We start from the raw sequence: 16,904 nt of genomic DNA on the forward strand, positions 1-16,904 counted from the left end.
CTCTGAGATTCTTTCTGATGGGGAGCTGTCATGGTTGACCCTGCAAATGATTTAGATTAGAAGAAGAGGAAACCAGGGTTTGGCTGGCCATTGAGGTGCAACTAAAAGTACTCTGTGTTTTAAGAGGGATATTCATAATATCTCCCATCGAAGTGAAAATGGAGGGAACGCATACAGCAGGCAACATGGCCACTCATGGGCTAATGCATCCTGTCCCAGTGGGCTGGACTTCTCAGACCTCGCAAACCACCCGTTGCAATGAGCGGTCAGTTCTGATGCAAACAGGTCCACTTCTGGCATGCCATATCGCCCCATTCCCCCGGAAGTACCAGATCCTTGGACAGAGTATCTGATTTGATTGTATGTGTCTTGGAAATGAACCGCGCTTATTGAAGCCAGTCGGTACAGAGACCATCTGACGATCTTGCAAGTTGGCTGTAAAGATGCGAGAGACCTGGCGCCACCCTGATGATTCAAATGAAAGACACTCAATGCGTCGTCTGACCGGACAAGCATATGACGGACGGCCTATCAAAGCTGAAAAAAAGTGTTGTAGCGCTAGGTACATTGCCCTCAATTTCAGTATGCTCTTCAGTCCCTCTATGACCCTCTTCTGTCATTGTGGCGTCTGAAGTTGAGAAGCAGTGTAGTGATGTCATCGCTGAGAGTGTCCCAAACTCAAAGTCAATAGAGCTGTCTATTGGAGCTGAGGCACAGAAGGGTCCACATTCGACGGCCCTAATGTGGAATTACAGGCAAGAAGCAGCTGCCAGATAGTATTCTCTGCTCAAGTTACATAAGCTACTGACTCATATGCCTTCAATAATGTGTCAGTATGTCTAGTTCTTATTGCTTCATCATACAATATCACCAATGCTGCCACTGGCTGTTTGATCTCGGGTGCCCGATTCCCATGATGGAATCAGCCTTGGCCATTGAAGCTAGAGTACAGGCTGTCTTTGACCTCCTTCTTGGCACATTGGAACCTGCAAGTGCACTGGAGAATTCTGTCATGAAGTTCACACACGATTGCATGGCAGGTTCCACCAATTCTTCACTATAGAAATGCAAATTGGATGCACTCATAGAAAGGACATCCAATTCCTTAGTACGCAGAAGTTGAAAGCCACCCTGATCCACTGGTGTAGGTATGGCTGATACTGGGGGTTGTAAAGATTAAAGGTGGCATTTCATCTCTGCCATTTCTGAAGAGAGGGAAGCAAAAGTCTTTGACCGTAAATGTTCAGGTGTTTTTCTCTTTGTTGGTGGTGTGCCAGTCGTTGCTGATGCATAATACTTTTGAACTTGCAGTGGGGCTAAACCTTGCTGAGCTAGGCTAACAGATGACTCTAATTCAGCAAGGTGAAGTTGTCTCTCTAAAATTGGTAGCATACTACTGTGCACACACAGATCAGTCAAAGTATATTTTAGAAATTGAATACATAAACACTTTGGGCAGCGATCGTGTCCATCATCGGATAGAAGCATATTTGGGCACAATTTAGAACTCTGAGGAAAGCTGGAGATAAGAGAGGCACGGGCCATGAATCTAACAATAACACGTCCTCGGTTAGTACTGCAGGAGCTAAAACAGTGAGAACATCAGCCCGGAGAAGTCAATCGTAGATAAAATATTTGGTTAGGAGTTAGGACCGAACGAATTATAATGGTGATAAAACACTAAGAATTGCACGTAAAACGGATCAAAAACTGGCCTTCGGATGGCACCACGTTGCATATGATAATCTGCATGACTGATTGCGCAACAAAATCAAGATATACAGTATTAGGTTTGTGAGGATGCAATCTTCTTTTAGACTTTTACACCTGTGTTGCGAACAACATTCATTCGCGCAGAGGAGCAGAGCCAAAACAATGTTCTTCTGCAAGACGCATGCAGTTTTATTTATTTAACTGCTTAGAGTACCAGAAGTAAAGTAGTAATTGTACCTTTTAATTATAATTATTTTATCTCAACTTTCTGCTACATTATTGCCCATAAATAGAGACACTGTACTGTATGAGTTAAGAAAACTGGCCTTCATAATTACTGTCTACACATGTATCCATTGACACTGAAAGCCTCTCTGTGGCCTAATGTAGTCTCGGAGAACGAAATGATGAACACAAGGTCCAAAGGCACATACTGAGATCATTGTAGCAGTGGCCCTTATTGTACACATTATGCTTTTCAGCTGATTGATCTTCCGTTAAACATGAATTAATAAATTAGCAAGTCATAAATGTCTTAACCTGACCCATTACAAAATGTCATGGGAATTTAAGTCATCTTATACATGTTTTGACTAAGGTCCTGATTATGCTGTCCAGGACCAGGTCTAATGCAGGGGTGTTGTGAATACACAGCCACTCACAGTCGCAACAACTGTGACTCTCCTCCCCCTGTCTCACGTTCAGCCCTCTGCGTGCCTGGGCCGGCTTTCTCTCCTGATTTAGATTATGCTCTGCACTCGGACGGGAGTACAGCTGAAGTATGCTCCGGTCAGGCCAGCTCAAGCACTGAAAACGTTTGGGACACGGTGGGACACCAGAACATGGACCCCCTGACAGAGGTAAGACCCACAGAGCAACGTTTCTGATGAGGGGAATCTTATTCCAGGAACTGTTGTGACAGCTTAAACTTGAAAACATTATAATATCAACATTTATCTTGATGTTTGCTGAAGAACAAACTAAATTCAATCAACAATTCAGTGTTGACGATTCAAAATGAGTGGATTCAACAGATAACATGCATAACTAGTCTTTCTGGTTGCTTTGCACATTGTGTTTATGTTTGAGGTTATTTTTGGAGATCTGAACAGTGCATGGAGACAAGGCCTCTGTGTAGATCAAGTTCAGGGTGAGGTAGAAATATGTAGCATGAAAACATCATTATTTCTGATAATAATTAACTACATGCGCTTTTCCTGAAAGAAAGAAAAAAAAGAACTGATTGCACGGCAGCAAATAATAGTGTTAACATTTGACTTTGCTGCATGAGATTGGGTAGGTTTGAATTAATTGTCAGAAATATAATATATCATGAAAATGTTATATGCAACCTGGTTTATCTTTCTAGTCATACTGTTGAGATAATAGACCCTTCTCTGTGTGGTTCTGTTGCAGGATTACAGTTTTTTTTTTTTGCGGTTAAACAATATCACAGTCACAATCAATTATGGGATTCAGCTGTGGGCACAAGGCCACAGCTAATATACAGATCAACAACATTATTGATGCTGACATTTTCTTTTGATATTTTTTTTATTTAATAGGTTACATAAGGTGATGCTATGTCCTCTTCACTTCTCTTGACTGCTTTTTTTGTGCATATTTCCTTATAGTGAAAGTCCATGTCTTCTCTGTTTTAGTTCCCCTTTGTGGAGGATGAGGGGCTCACCATGAAGAGGACAGGTATCTATCGGTATCTTTTGTACACCCTGTGCGTTTCTTAACATTAACATTAACCATTTCTTAGCTAGTCTCTGAAATTCTGTCATTCAATTTTCAACTTATTTTATTGTTATTTATTCACTTAGTGATTTAGTTTTTAAAATGTAGAGGTGTAGCTAATGCGAATATCTCGAATATCACATATTTTGCTTCTAATTTTCAGTTTTGAACTAATTACCAAAGGTGATCTATAAAATCGTTTTCTTTTTTCCAGAAATGGTAAGCCTAAAAAGTTTATCAACTTGTCCCCTTCAAGGGGGTTTAAGACTAAATCCAAAAACTAAGCAAAAATGGCTAATTTCAGTTCTTTCTCTATGAACAATGTGATTATTATTATGTTTTAGTGTCCCCAACTATGACGACCACAGAAATGTGAGAAGGTGCTGCTTTCACGCCTTGTCGTAATTACGAGATGACAACACATGAAATTCTACTCAGGGCTGTTCATATCCTTGGGTTTGGAATTATGGGTTTCTCTCTCTCTCTGTCTGGCAACACTATCAATGCCACTAAGAATCTGCAGCGGTCCCGTTGTACAAGTCGGAGCTCCCTGAAAATGTTGTAATCAATAGTTCTACAAGGACGTGAACACTTTTTACAAGTCAAAATCTCGTAATAACTGTATTCCCGACATGGCGTGAGTGCACCTAGTGTCAATCACTGCTACGACAAATCTACACAACATCACTATAGCTACCTTTGGTCCCAAATGTGAAGTAAAAGACCACTCTAGCTGTCTTATATTGTTTAACCAAAAACAAATTTCTTTTCTGACAAATAGTGTTACTCCAAGTCGGCGCCGACATGCGCTCGGGCGACCCGAGTTCGAGTCCCGACTCGTGGACCTTTCCCGATCCCTTCCCCCGTCTCTCTCCCACCTCGCTTCCTGTCAACTCTCTACTGTCCTGTCACAATTAAAGGCAAAAATTGCCAAAAATAAATAAATAAAATAGTGTTACTCCATGAATCTTCAGTAAAGAGGAAAAATCCTTACTGGGGAGATTTTATGCCTTGATAAGTGTGATTGATTTCTAAATGAAACTACAAATATGTTAGTTTTTGAATAGGATGTATGAGTGTAGCAGGACTGTCCCAGCTGCAGACTGACCGACCTGCAGCAGGGGTCTCCCTCTCTGTCTCCCTCTAAAGAGCCTCTCCAAGACCCTGACTCAGACGTGTATGCCAAGTTCTTCATGAGTCACTGCTGCTACGATGCCATTCCAACAAGCTCCAAACTGGTCATCTTTGACACAACACTGCAGGTGTGCTTATGTGCTGAAGTCACATCCCTCACTAAAGTGTTTTAGATTGATTTACATCAAAAATATTCATATATATATATATATATTCCAGATTGAAATGTTCAGAGAGCATAAACAGTGAAATATGTGAGTGATGTGTACAGGTGAAGAAAGCATTCTTTGCAATGGTTGCAAACGGGGTCAGAGCGGCACCTTTATGGGACAACAAGCTGCAGTGTTTTGTAGGTAAGCAAAAGTTAGGGTTCTGCTGAGCCTGTCAAAGTGTGGTTGGTCAGCTGTGAGCCTGCATCAGATTACTGTAATCTTATAATGTCACTGCAACATCCTAACCCATGTTAAGGAAAGAGAACACGTTTCACATATGCTAAAACACTCAGCAATCCCATTAAACGGCTATGTCCCAGCTCTACCATCCGTTTAATTTTGGTCCTATATGTAGGATAGTGGATGACATTTCTGCTCCTTCAGGGATTTTCTGGAATGCAGTGGTTTCGCAAACAGTTGCTCACAATAATCACACAAATCGCCTTCTACAGATGATCAGCTGCTTTTGACTAAATCAGAGCAGTAACCCTTAAATGCATGTATGTTTCTCCAATTATTATTACACATCCCAGATCTATATCGAACACAGATGGATCCCTACCTGACGCGATAATATAAAACTCCTGATATTAGTGTATTGCTCTGAAGTAATCGATCAATACATCATTAAATGTATCAAAAGGCATCTTGAAGACATTTAAATGTTACAAAAAATTATTTCACATAAATGCTGTTCTTTTGAACTTTCTATTCATCAGAGAATCCTGAAATAATGTATTACCATTTCCATAAAAATATTAAGCAGCATAACTGTTTTCAACATTGATGATAATAATAATAATAATGAATGTTTCTTGAGCAGCAAATCAGCATATTAGAATGATTTCTGAAGGATCATGTGACACCAAAGTAATGATGCAGATAATTCAGCTTTACCATCACAAGAATAAATTAAACTTGTGTAAAAGTTTGTTTTTACAAACAAAAAATGAAATTTATATAATATAAAAAAAAACAGCTATTTAAAATTGTAATACAATTTCTACATTTTACTGTTTTTTCTGTATTTTTGATCAAATAAATGAAACCTTGGTGAGTATAAGAGACTTCTTTCAAAAACCCCAAACTTTTGAAATGGCAGTGTACAAGCGAAGATTCATCATGTATACACACTGTACGTATGTGTGCTGACACAGCTTTGATTGATCATACTCAACACCCCGTCCTCTGTGTCCGTGCCAGCGTCTAAGTTTAGTGTGGCTCCTGGGTGATGGTATCTGGTGGGAAATGGCAGGGTAGAGCTCTAATCCCCTGAACCTTCTCTGGGAGTAATAATAGCCATGCTAATGAGAAAGCATATCCTCCTACTGAAAGGAAACTTGGGTGCAGGAACGTGTTCCACTTTCAGTGCATAGTGAGAGTTAGTATGTTTATGGTAATGTTAGCCTCTTGGTACTTTAATTTCAAGCTGTAATTTGCTTAAGAACTTTAAGTTCAGTATTGTCTGGTCAGCTTCAGATCAGCTTGTGTGAATTAACTGTTGTATTTAAACCTGAGTGCTCCTGTTTATGTTGTCCTTTTGCTATTTCTGTCTTTGCAGGGATGCTCACCATTACAGACTTTATCAACATTCTCCATCGTTACTACAAATCACCCTTGGTAACCACTATCTAACACCTTTTTTCCCCAAATTTAAAGTCCCCCTGTAGTCTTTGATCACCAAAATGACATATTTAGGCATTTTTTCCTTGAACAAAAATTACTTCGTCTTAATATGAATATGCAAATTAGCCCCGCCTCCACTCACTCACACCAGCTCAGAGATCCACTCGTTGATGAACACGTTGACCTGATTGGTTACAAGGTAGTTTGTGACGTCAGAAACACCAGCAATTTCAAACAGCGTTTTTGAGACTGTCTTTGGTTCACTGCAGTTTTAAGAAGAAAATACTCAGCAGTGATGCTGACTTATGAATTTGCACATTGTTTGTCTTAAAGCATATTAAAAACACCACATAGACATATAAACGCTTGATTTTCACCATAGGGGGACTTAAGATAAATATAGGGGAAACGGGCTAGTTGTGAAAATTGTTCTCATGGCTCCAAAAACATTTCAACCATCATTGCATAAAAAACATAAGATATAACAAGCGTGCATTGATCTTTTTGAGCGTTGACATTTTATAATGTGACAAAAGCTTTCTATTTCAAATTAATGCTGTTCTTTTGAAATTAAGCAGCACAACTGTTTTCAACATTGATAAAAGATAAGATCATGTTTTTTTTTGTTTTAGGTTCAGATTTATGAGCTGGAGGAACACAAGATTGAAACATGGAGAGGTGATTGTGTATATTTTGAAAGATACATATGTGTGTGTATAATGTATTATTGTAATGTCTTAAATTTTAAGCTCTATGTTTTCCCTCTTCCAGAGATCTATCTGCAGTATTCTCTCAACTCCCTGATCAGCATCACACCTGGATCCAGGTAAACCAGGACTTCTACTGCACTTTGGTTGCTTTTTCTTTTTCTTTTATCTTTCTAGTGACGGAGAGTTGTGTTTTCTGTTGCCAGCCTCTTCAAAGCCATTTATTCTTTACTGAAGAACAAGATTCACCGGCTACCCGTCATAGATCCAGAATCAGGGAACGTCCTCCACATACTCACCCACAAACGTATCCTCAAGTTCTTACACATCTTTGTAAGAGCTTTTATGTTGTTCTCTTTATATAACCTTGCATTAAATGTGCACTCAGTCATTTTTACCTCATGAAAAAGTGTTTTATTTATAAATGAATAAAGAGTAATACTATTTAAAATAATTTCCAAACATGTGAGATGGCGACTTCAGTCATATGATAAGCTCAATAAAAGCTGCCTAAATTTACAGTTTTTCTGTGAATTTTCATGGGAGAAATACAGTCATTTTATTAGGAATCCACAAAACAGAGAATTTCGCTAAAGGACAAAAGCTTTCCCCATGCAGATGGGGGGGAAAGCTTTTTCAATAGGTTCGAGTTCACCTCAATAACCAGCACTGTTATTGAACAAGTTAATCATGGCTGACTGCAATTTGTGTGTGTATGCCGCCTACTCGCCACTAGGTTTGCTATCAAAAGTAAATATTTGTTATCAAAACATAACCCAATCCACTTTCAACCCAATCTCATGAAACAATGTAACTGTATTACAAGGTGGCAATTTCGTTAATTATTAATAATTATTAATTATTCGGCACAATGTTAATTATACTAAAACATGCACTTTTTAGGGGGGAAAAACGTGACAGTCCGCCCTTAACCCCACTTCTAAACCTAATCATCAGTGAGAAGATTGTTTCCACCACTGAATAATAAATACAAAAGGTAATTGCAACTTTTTATCTCACAATTGCAAATTTTACATCTCGAATAAACTATAGCAGTTGCGTGTTATGAAGTCAGAATTGTTTTATTTTTTCCTCAGAATTAACTTTATAACTCGCAATTGTGAGGAAAAAAAGGAGAATTGTGGTATAAGCTCTTGCAATTGCGAGTTATAAAGTCAGAATTTGCGAGAAACTCATTTATATTTCGCACTTCTGACTATATTCTTTGCAATTGCGAGTTTATATCCTCCTGCAATTCTGACTTTATAACTCGCAATTGCGAGAAATTGTGAGAAATAAAGAGAATTGTCATATAAGCTCTTGCAATTGCGAGTTATGAAGTCAGAATTTGCGAGAAACTCATTTATATCTCGCACTTCTGACTATATCCTTTGCAATTGCGAGTTTATATCCTCCTGCAATTCTGACTTTAGAACTTGCAATTGCAAGGTTATATCACAATTCTGAGAAAAGTCACAAGATGTAAACTCGCAATTGTGAGGAAGAAAATTGAGGTAAAAAGTCGCAAATTTTTCTTTTATATATATATTTTTTTAAGTGAGGCGATACTTTTAACTAGTATTGAAAGAATTCATACGAATTAGCCACCAATTCGCCAAAACGCAAAATAGTTATGAATTGCCATGAGAGTGAGTTGGTTTTACATTATGTTGACTGTGACCTGACCATAGTTCTGTACTGAATGTTGAATATTTGCTTTATGTATCTCAGGGCTCTATGATCCCCAAGCCACGATTTCTACAGAAGCGGATTGAGGAAGTGGAAATCGGAACATTCAAGAGCATCGCGACTATCAAGGAGACAGAAACAGTTTATGACGCTTTATCAATATTTGTAGAGCGACGGGTTTCAGCCCTGCCCGTCATCAACGAGCAAGGTATTGAGTGCGGCTGCTTGTTTCTCTTCAACCGAAAGTATATTTCATGTGTCTTTTACTTCTAAGTGGTTTCTGATATTTTTCTTTTTCTTTAGGAAAAGTAGTGGCTCTTTACTCCAGATTTGATGTCATTGTACGTTGACTCAAATCCACACCTCTTATTTCAATGATTGTTACAGATGACTTTCAGATGTACTAAACAAAGCTTAAAGTTGGTATTATGAGCATACATGTTTTCCTGATTCTTCAACAGAATTTGGCTGCACAGCAAAGCTACAACAACCTGAACATGACGATGCAGGAGGCCATTCAGGGCCGCTGGTGCTGCATTGAGGGGGTGCTGAAGTGTTACCCTCACGAGACCCTCGAAACCATCATCGATCGCATCGCTGAGGCGGAGGTATTAGAACAAATAGTTGCCATGTTACATGACATTAAGCACAGCCACCTTTGGAATTTTGTCTTAGAAATATACAGAGCTACCACAAAAACGGAAGTTAAATGGCATCACTGTCGAAGAGTAATTAGCTGGTGAAGTGGTTTTACTTATTGTCGAGTTAACAAAAGTTAGCATGAGAATTGTAATGTTTTGTAATGTTTGAAGTGGATGTCATAACAAATGTCAGTATACTTGGAAGATTTTAAAACGAGTGGTTGATTCATAAATCTGTAAGATCTTAATTGTGGAATACAAACCGGAAGACAGAACACAACGAGCGCGGCGCTGAAAAGGGGTGGGGCTACATAAGGTCTATAGGTCTATATATATAACATTAAACACAGGAACTCACACAGGGCATGTTTTTGTATCGAAGAGAGTTTGAATTTTAAATTGATCTCTATGCACAGTCTGTCTGTATATTTGTTCTTGTATGGCAAGCTGTTTTAACATTTAATCTTTAAAACCTACTAGTATCTATTTTCATTTTCATCTATTAGTAGGCTACTTATTTTTTATATCTATATATAAAATGTAATAAAATATATTTTTATATCTATAACTATATCTATTCCATTAAGTACTAGTGCTTATTTATTAGCTAATAGTGCCTATTCTTTAGATACCTTTTTAAAAGATACTAGTAGTTATTCATTAGATACTATTTTTTTTTTTTTTTTTGATACTAGTACTCATTCATTAGATATTAGTACCTATTAAATAGATACTAGTATGATTAATTAGCTACTAGTTCTTATTCAATAGATACTAGAACCTATTTATTAGATACTAATATTTATTCCAAATGTTACAAGTAAGATTTTTTTTATTTTACTAAGGTTTTTATTTGAACTCTACAGTGGTCGTTCTAACTAGTCTTAACCTAAGACGGGTAAAAAAGCAGTTGTGACTAGTAAGATAAGAAATGTTACTAAGTTACATTTTAAAAATAGTCTAGTGTCTAATGTAGGTACCAGCATCGAATTAAAAGTAATTGTATACAATAAATAAATACTAGCATCTAATGAATACTTACTAGTAATATTTAAAAAGAAAGGCAATATTGGAATAATTACTAGTCTTAAATTAATAGATGATATCAAAACAGAATAGCTACTAGTATCTATTAATTTGCAGATATCTTCAACCTCATAAGGTTGATCATTACATAAACATGAGTATATATACTCATGTTTATGTAATGATCAATTTGAAAGAAGATATATCTTAATATTTTCTTACTAGTTCCGTTATGAGGTTGAAGATATCTGCAAATTAATAGATAAGATTACCATAAGAACTTCTGATTGAACTCCAATCAGAGTTCATATGGTAATGCAGGCTAAACTAAGGCTATAGAAGATTGATTTTTCATAAGTAACTGGCTTTGTTGCTTTATTAGCTAATTGGTTAGCATGAACGCAAGGAGAGATATATGTTTAATATGACATTTATTGTTTTGAATGTACAGTTGGCTATAATAAAGACTTAACTGCCAATAAAAAATAAAATCCAAACAACAGTTAAGTAGATCCAAAAACCAGTTCACAGCCACCAGCCAAACAACCACAATACCTAGAGATTGGGACTTTTGGAGAGCATTCATATTACCTTACAATCAAAAATTCTAAATATTAATCTGCATCTGAGAATGCGAGTCGTGTCAAAATAAGAGTATATATGCACTATAAAACATGCCTGTTCATTTTTTTTTTTTTTTTACTCTAATACCATTAAAAAGGTAGGCTATTATAAAGCCTATTATAGTTATTATAAACACGGTCTTGTGCAATTCAGTTGTTGCTAGCCTTTAATAATAATGTAGCCTGCAGCAGCAGGTTCAATTACAACATCAGTTGAGAGAGATTTTCTTTTCTTTATCCTCTCTTCTCCTTCTGTTTCCTGTCATCTCTCTTTGATATGTTGTTGGTTCAATAATATTCAACATATTAGTACTAGTATCTAGGTAAGGTAAGGATATCTTTGATCTAAAATGTTACTAGTAACAAAAAAATAAGTTATAGTTCTATTAAGTTAGGTATAATTAAATACTAGACACTATTGGAATAAGTACTAGTATATTTAAAAAGGTACTAGTACCTAAAGAATAAGCACTAGTAGATAATGAATAAGTACTAGTACTTAATGAAATAGATACTAGTATCAAAAAAACAAGTACTAGTAGCATGAAAATATATACTTGTAGGTTTTAAGGATTAAATGTTAAAACAGCTTGCCATAGTTCTTCGCTTTTACAAAGGGTACATTGTCAAGAACGGCAGTATAGCACGATTTGCCAAGGCAGCATAATCTGCACGCAACCCATCATATACACGTCGCTTGTGAGAATCCAGTCAGCTTTGACCGCAAAAGATGAGGTAATTTGTTCGGATGTCATGTATTTACGGCATTTTACCTGATAGAAATACATGCTCAGTTTTAATGTTATTTTAAGGTGGAGAATTAGAATTAAAACTCAGCATTTTGTTTGCATACGCCCTTCTGTCACCTCACGTACCGCACTGGGTACACGTACCCCTGTTTGTGAACCACTGGTCTATAGTATTCAAGAACTGATGGCTTGTTTTTAATCGTATCAAGTGAAACATGGCTTCTGCTGTACACTGACTATGGTCCATATGCTCTTTCAGGTTCACCGTCTAGTGCTGGTGGACACAGAGGATGTGGTGAAGGGAATCGTCTCGCTCTCTGATTTGCTTCAGGCACTGGTTTTGACTCCAGCTGGCGTTGAAGCACTTTTCTGTTAACACCAGTGGAGGGTTTCCTCTCCACCATCATCCTCACTTCCTATCCTCTCTTACCAGGTAGGCAGACTCTGTCTTCTTTCCTTTTTGCTGACTGCTATCAGCAGAGTTGCTTTATTTCTCTTTCTTCATCTCTCAGATGAACATCCCTCCATTTCTGCAAACATCTCAGTATGTACACTCTCAGATAAATGGTACAAAAACTGTCACTGGGTCTAAAGGTACACATTTCAACCTTATATTTCTACCTAAAGGGTGCATTTTAGTAACTTAAAGGAACATATCGTTAAAGTGTACATTTTACATCCTAAATGGTTCATTTTACTTTTTAAAAAGTTTCCAAAAGGGGTTTTTCTTTCTTTTTTTTCTTTCTTTTTTTTCTTCTTTTTTTTCTTTCTTTTTTTTAAGGAGAAATAGAGAAAGCAGGCCTTCAATAATTTCCTAAATCAAAGACACTTGAAAGTTTATGCAATTACATATATATCAAAACAGTATTAATAATAAAACAATATGTAAATAATACAAAATAAAAAAATAATAAAAAATATATATATATAAAAACTGTTATCAATACAGAGTGTATTCTCTCAGGCCTGGAAACAAGTTTCACAAGTGTTACCAATGCTTTGTTTCCTCCTCTTATGAGTAACTATATACAACAGAACATGGGGAGCTATTACTTACAGCAAATTCCAAAAATTGCCATATTCCAAAAGTTAAAAAGAAAAGAAAAATAACCTTTCAAAAGAGGTCTGGGCGTACTGGTTTAATGTAATCAATCCATTTACTCCATATTTGGAGGAAGTCTTCCCTTAATGCTCTTAAGGAGAAAGATAATTTTTCCATCACATATATATTATGTATTATATCAATCCACTCCTTCACCGTGGGTGAATTTTCTGGTAATTACTTTTTTACTAGCTGCTAGGAGAATTAACAATAACTTCTTATCATTTCTGTTCCACCTCTCTGAGGGGATATTACCCAAGTATAAAAATTCACAGGTAAGTCAATCTCTACCCCAAAGACAGCCTTCAGAGCTCCTTTAATCTCTTGCCAGTACTGATTCAATTTCTGACACCCCCAAAAAATGTGATTCAAAAGGGGTTTTTCTCAGTGATGCCGTACAATTACTATTTTTTCAGTCTTCTGCCGGTGTGTGTCCTTAAGGACCTTGTTTTGTTTTTTTTGCTTATCATTTTGCCTATGTTAATGCCAACTGCATACATTTTGGACATTATTTTAATTGGAATTTTCACATTTCATTTCCTTTTATAAATCTATTTAGGTACACAAAATGGTTACACTAAGGTCCTTAAGGACAAAAATGTCCCCCATTGAAACCCATTAAAATGGCCATTTTTAATCCCAGGGTCATTTAACTATAATGATGCCGTCTTTATTAATAGGCTTGCATTCTGTTGGCAAGGCTTCACATTTTTTCTATTTTTTACCAGATGGTTCCATTTTCTCAGGTTTGGCCTATAAAGCAAATACTTTGCTATATTTGTGTGGGTGTGTTGGTATGGATGTCAGAATGTGGTTTGTGTGTGTGTGTGTGTGTGTGTGTGTGTGTGTGTGTGTGTGCTTGTGCTTGTAATTTTTGAGAGTAATTTGTGTGTTGAGGATGTCATTTGAGTTCAAGCAGCTAGCAGTTTATGAGTTCAACATGTTTTAAAAAATACACATTTCATATATATTAAAAAAATTTAAATCATTTTCAGCTTACATTTTTTTTCCAAGTTCATTTTCAACTTAACAATAATCTGCCAAGGGTCTTCTTTAAAATGAGACTAAAGTCTGTGCTCCAAAGCCTAGTGTAAAGGACATTTTAATAATCTGAAGAAACTTTTCCCACTATAACCTTTTGTGCAATGGAAAGTTATTTATGAAACCATAGATGCCAATAAAGTGCCATATTTTTCTGAGAGTGTATCTGTTGTGTTATTTATGTTTGTTCTGAAGTGCATGGACTATATAGCTCTTTGGAGACATCTTCCATATGACCTGCAAGTATTTGTTTCCAAAGAGAAAGAATATTCCTATTACTGTGACCAAAAATGCATGGACATTAGCATAGATCACGTGTTACTGTGATTGCAGGAACATTTGTGAATGAAGAATAAAGGAATAATGCTTGTTCTTACATGATTTTGTTTTCCAGAATTTTGTCACAAAGCAAACCATGAGCCTTGAAGATGAATGCTCGAAGACAGAAAGTGTAAATATTTTTAATGTTGCGAGCACTTTGGGATTTGATGTTTCACTTTTAAACATGTCTAATCGTATTTTGCAATTTTACTTTTATATTTGTATAATTTATTAAAGAATTAGAATCACACACTCATCTGAATTGTGCAAGTTCTATGTCAGATAAAACTACAGACGTAAAGCATGTAATAATGATAACCTGGCAAAAATCTATTTTTATAACATTTTTGTTATAAAACTTCTTGACCCCTGATCCTCACTTTGTAAATAAACAGATTATGTCATTTAGTCATAAAATTCACTGTGGTGTTTGTGCAGACTTGTGCAATTGTGCAAAATAACACTGTAAATCCACTGTTTAATGCAGTGATTATACTGTGATATTATTTTGTCAAAAAGGCATAGTTGTCCTGGTAAAAGATTTTCTCAAAATGGCTTTTGACTGCTTTGAATCTATGATTCCAGATGCACCAAGATGGCTAAAGATCTTTAATCCTCTGGATATAGACATTTTTGTGATAATATATTTAAAGTTTAATAATATGTAATATTTAAATGTTTGCAGCTATTGAGATGGGATATGGGTAAGGTGTTTGGTGGTATGATTAGGTTTGAGGTTGGGTTAAGGTGTAAAGGAAAGGTAAACAGTATAATTATAGATGTAATTACAAAAATTAAGTACAGCTGTAATTTTATACATGTATTTTTAAAATTCAAGTACAGTGTAAAACATGCATGTACACAATAAGGGCATTGTATGAAATTATTAATTTAAATCTTAGCACATAAAGACACCTACTATAAAGTGTGACCCACTAATCAATAATAACACATTTTAACTTGAGGCAAGTTCAGGCTTCACACTTTTAGAAAGCCACTGCTCTACAGCATGGAAACAAGTCAGACTGATTAAACTGCCTTACAGAATATAACTAGCCTATTTAAAAATTATATTCTTTAGACTACAACCGTGGTTCTGATCAAAGGCTTATAATATATACCTGTACATATAATCTGCATAATTTATATATTTTTAAAATGCCATTTGAAATATTTTATTTTCATAATATTTTGATACCTGAAAATAAATGATTCGACCTTGTGATGACAAATGTTTGAGTTGTTGGTCCATATATTTACCAGAGGTGGATCCTTGTACATCCTGCTTTTCACTGTCAGCAAACAGTGTCACGTACTTATGACTCACTTACCACTTCAACCTAATTTGCATCAATTGTGTTTCAGGTTGAACACTTACATTTATTTCAGTATATAGCTAACACCTTTGAAATTAAATATTTTAATTGCTACTAATATTTATAATCACTTGAATTATTTGAACTATTGAATACTTCAATGAAAATAACTTAAGACATTGCCACTTAAAGTGAATGCTCTTCAAACAAAATTTAACTAAATAAATATTTAACATTAACTGACAGTAACAATGTAGGCTAACTTCATCTTTATTCCTTTCTACTTGTAGTAATACATGTATAACATTAGGATCACCCAAAAAAATTTAAATTATGTCATAATTTCCTAACCCTAACCCTGAAGTTGTTCAAACCTGTATGAGTTTCTTTCTTCTGCTGAACACAAAATAGCTATATATATACACACACACACACACACACACACACACACGCACGCACGCATGCATACATACGCATATACATATATATATATATATATATATATATATATATATATATACACACACACACACACACACACACACACACACACACATACATATATATACATACACATATACATATATACATACACACACACACACATACATATATATACATACACATATACATATATACATACATATGTATATATGTGTGTGTGTGTGTGTGTAATGGAAGTCAACTGTAGTCGATATCTTTATTCTTCAGCAGAAGAAAGAAACTCATACATGTTTGGAGCAACTTGAGGGTGAGTAAATGAGGACAGATTTTTGGATGAACTATCCTTTTCAAGTACTAACAATGCACAATTTTATGTTAATATATTTAACACTAACCAAAGATTGATAAATGCTGTAAAATTGTCTGAATTCCATTAGCTCATGATATGCATTAACTGGTGGTGCCATTTTACAGTAAGCTTCTATGCATCAAAGTACAGAAGCAGAAGCTCGACTGCCATGTGCCAAATGTTGTTTTATGGCTTCAGTGATATTTTCATTCTGATAAGGGAGAATGTTTGTGTGCATAATTTTTTTTTAACTGTAATACTATAGAGTTAAAATGTAAAACACTGCAAAACAACCGTTATATCTTTATTTGCGAAGTGTTTGGTGTATTGACAATCATTTAATTCTGAAATATAAAATGCTGTATATGGCCTCTGAGTTTCCTAAAAACACACATGCCACAGTCTTCCACCCTTGTTTGTAATGCAATAGTTCAGCAACAGAAAGTCAAACAGACGTTTGAGGAGGAA

General features: G+C 35.8%; 1 protein-coding gene across 8 annotated transcripts; it reads left to right on the forward strand.

Annotated features, from left to right (window-relative positions):
- Nucleotides 1-754: 754 nt before the first annotated feature.
- On the forward strand, nucleotides 755-14,748 carry prkag3b (protein kinase, AMP-activated, gamma 3b non-catalytic subunit). 8 transcript variants are annotated; one of them, XM_082175645.1, is made up of 14 exons: nucleotides 1,692-2,102; nucleotides 2,312-2,573; nucleotides 3,375-3,417; nucleotides 4,606-4,718; nucleotides 4,862-4,943; nucleotides 6,364-6,422; nucleotides 7,061-7,106; nucleotides 7,200-7,254; nucleotides 7,342-7,468; nucleotides 8,867-9,032; nucleotides 9,128-9,165; nucleotides 9,286-9,432; nucleotides 12,123-12,296; nucleotides 14,401-14,748. In XM_082175645.1, the coding sequence occupies exons 2-13, from the start codon at nucleotides 2,343-2,345 to the stop codon at nucleotides 12,237-12,239; spliced, it is 1,224 nt and encodes a 407-aa protein (XP_082031771.1). In that variant the 5' UTR covers nucleotides 1,692-2,102; nucleotides 2,312-2,342; the 3' UTR covers nucleotides 12,240-12,296; nucleotides 14,401-14,748. The 8 variants fall into 8 exon arrangements, with proteins under 8 accessions (XP_082031770.1, XP_082031771.1, XP_082031776.1 ...); XM_082175648.1 differs by lacking the exon at nucleotides 1,692-2,102 and adding an exon at nucleotides 3,620-3,639 and having other exon boundaries at nucleotides 2,490-2,573; nucleotides 3,801-4,718; XM_082175644.1 differs by having other exon boundaries at nucleotides 755-2,102; nucleotides 7,061-7,254.
- The last annotated feature ends 2,156 nt before the right edge of the window (nucleotides 14,749-16,904 follow it).

The sequence above is a fragment of the Leuciscus leuciscus genome, assembly GCF_965113295.1.
Source record: "Leuciscus leuciscus genome assembly, chromosome: 7".
NCBI classification, from domain to species: domain Eukaryota; kingdom Metazoa; phylum Chordata; class Actinopteri; order Cypriniformes; family Leuciscidae; genus Leuciscus; species Leuciscus leuciscus.

Excerpts from the sequence above, each read along its gene's own strand:
- prkag3b (XM_082175644.1), top strand. The coding sequence starts at position 2,343 with ATGCAGGGGTGTTGTGAATACACAGCCACTCACAGTCGCAACAACTGT. Across the intron at positions 6,423-7,060 it reads GTTACTACAAATCACCCTTG|GTTCAGATTTATGAGCTGGA; the intron begins GTAACCACTATC and ends TTTTTGTTTTAG. Across the intron at positions 9,166-9,285 it reads ACTCCAGATTTGATGTCATT|AATTTGGCTGCACAGCAAAG; the intron begins GTACGTTGACTC and ends ATTCTTCAACAG.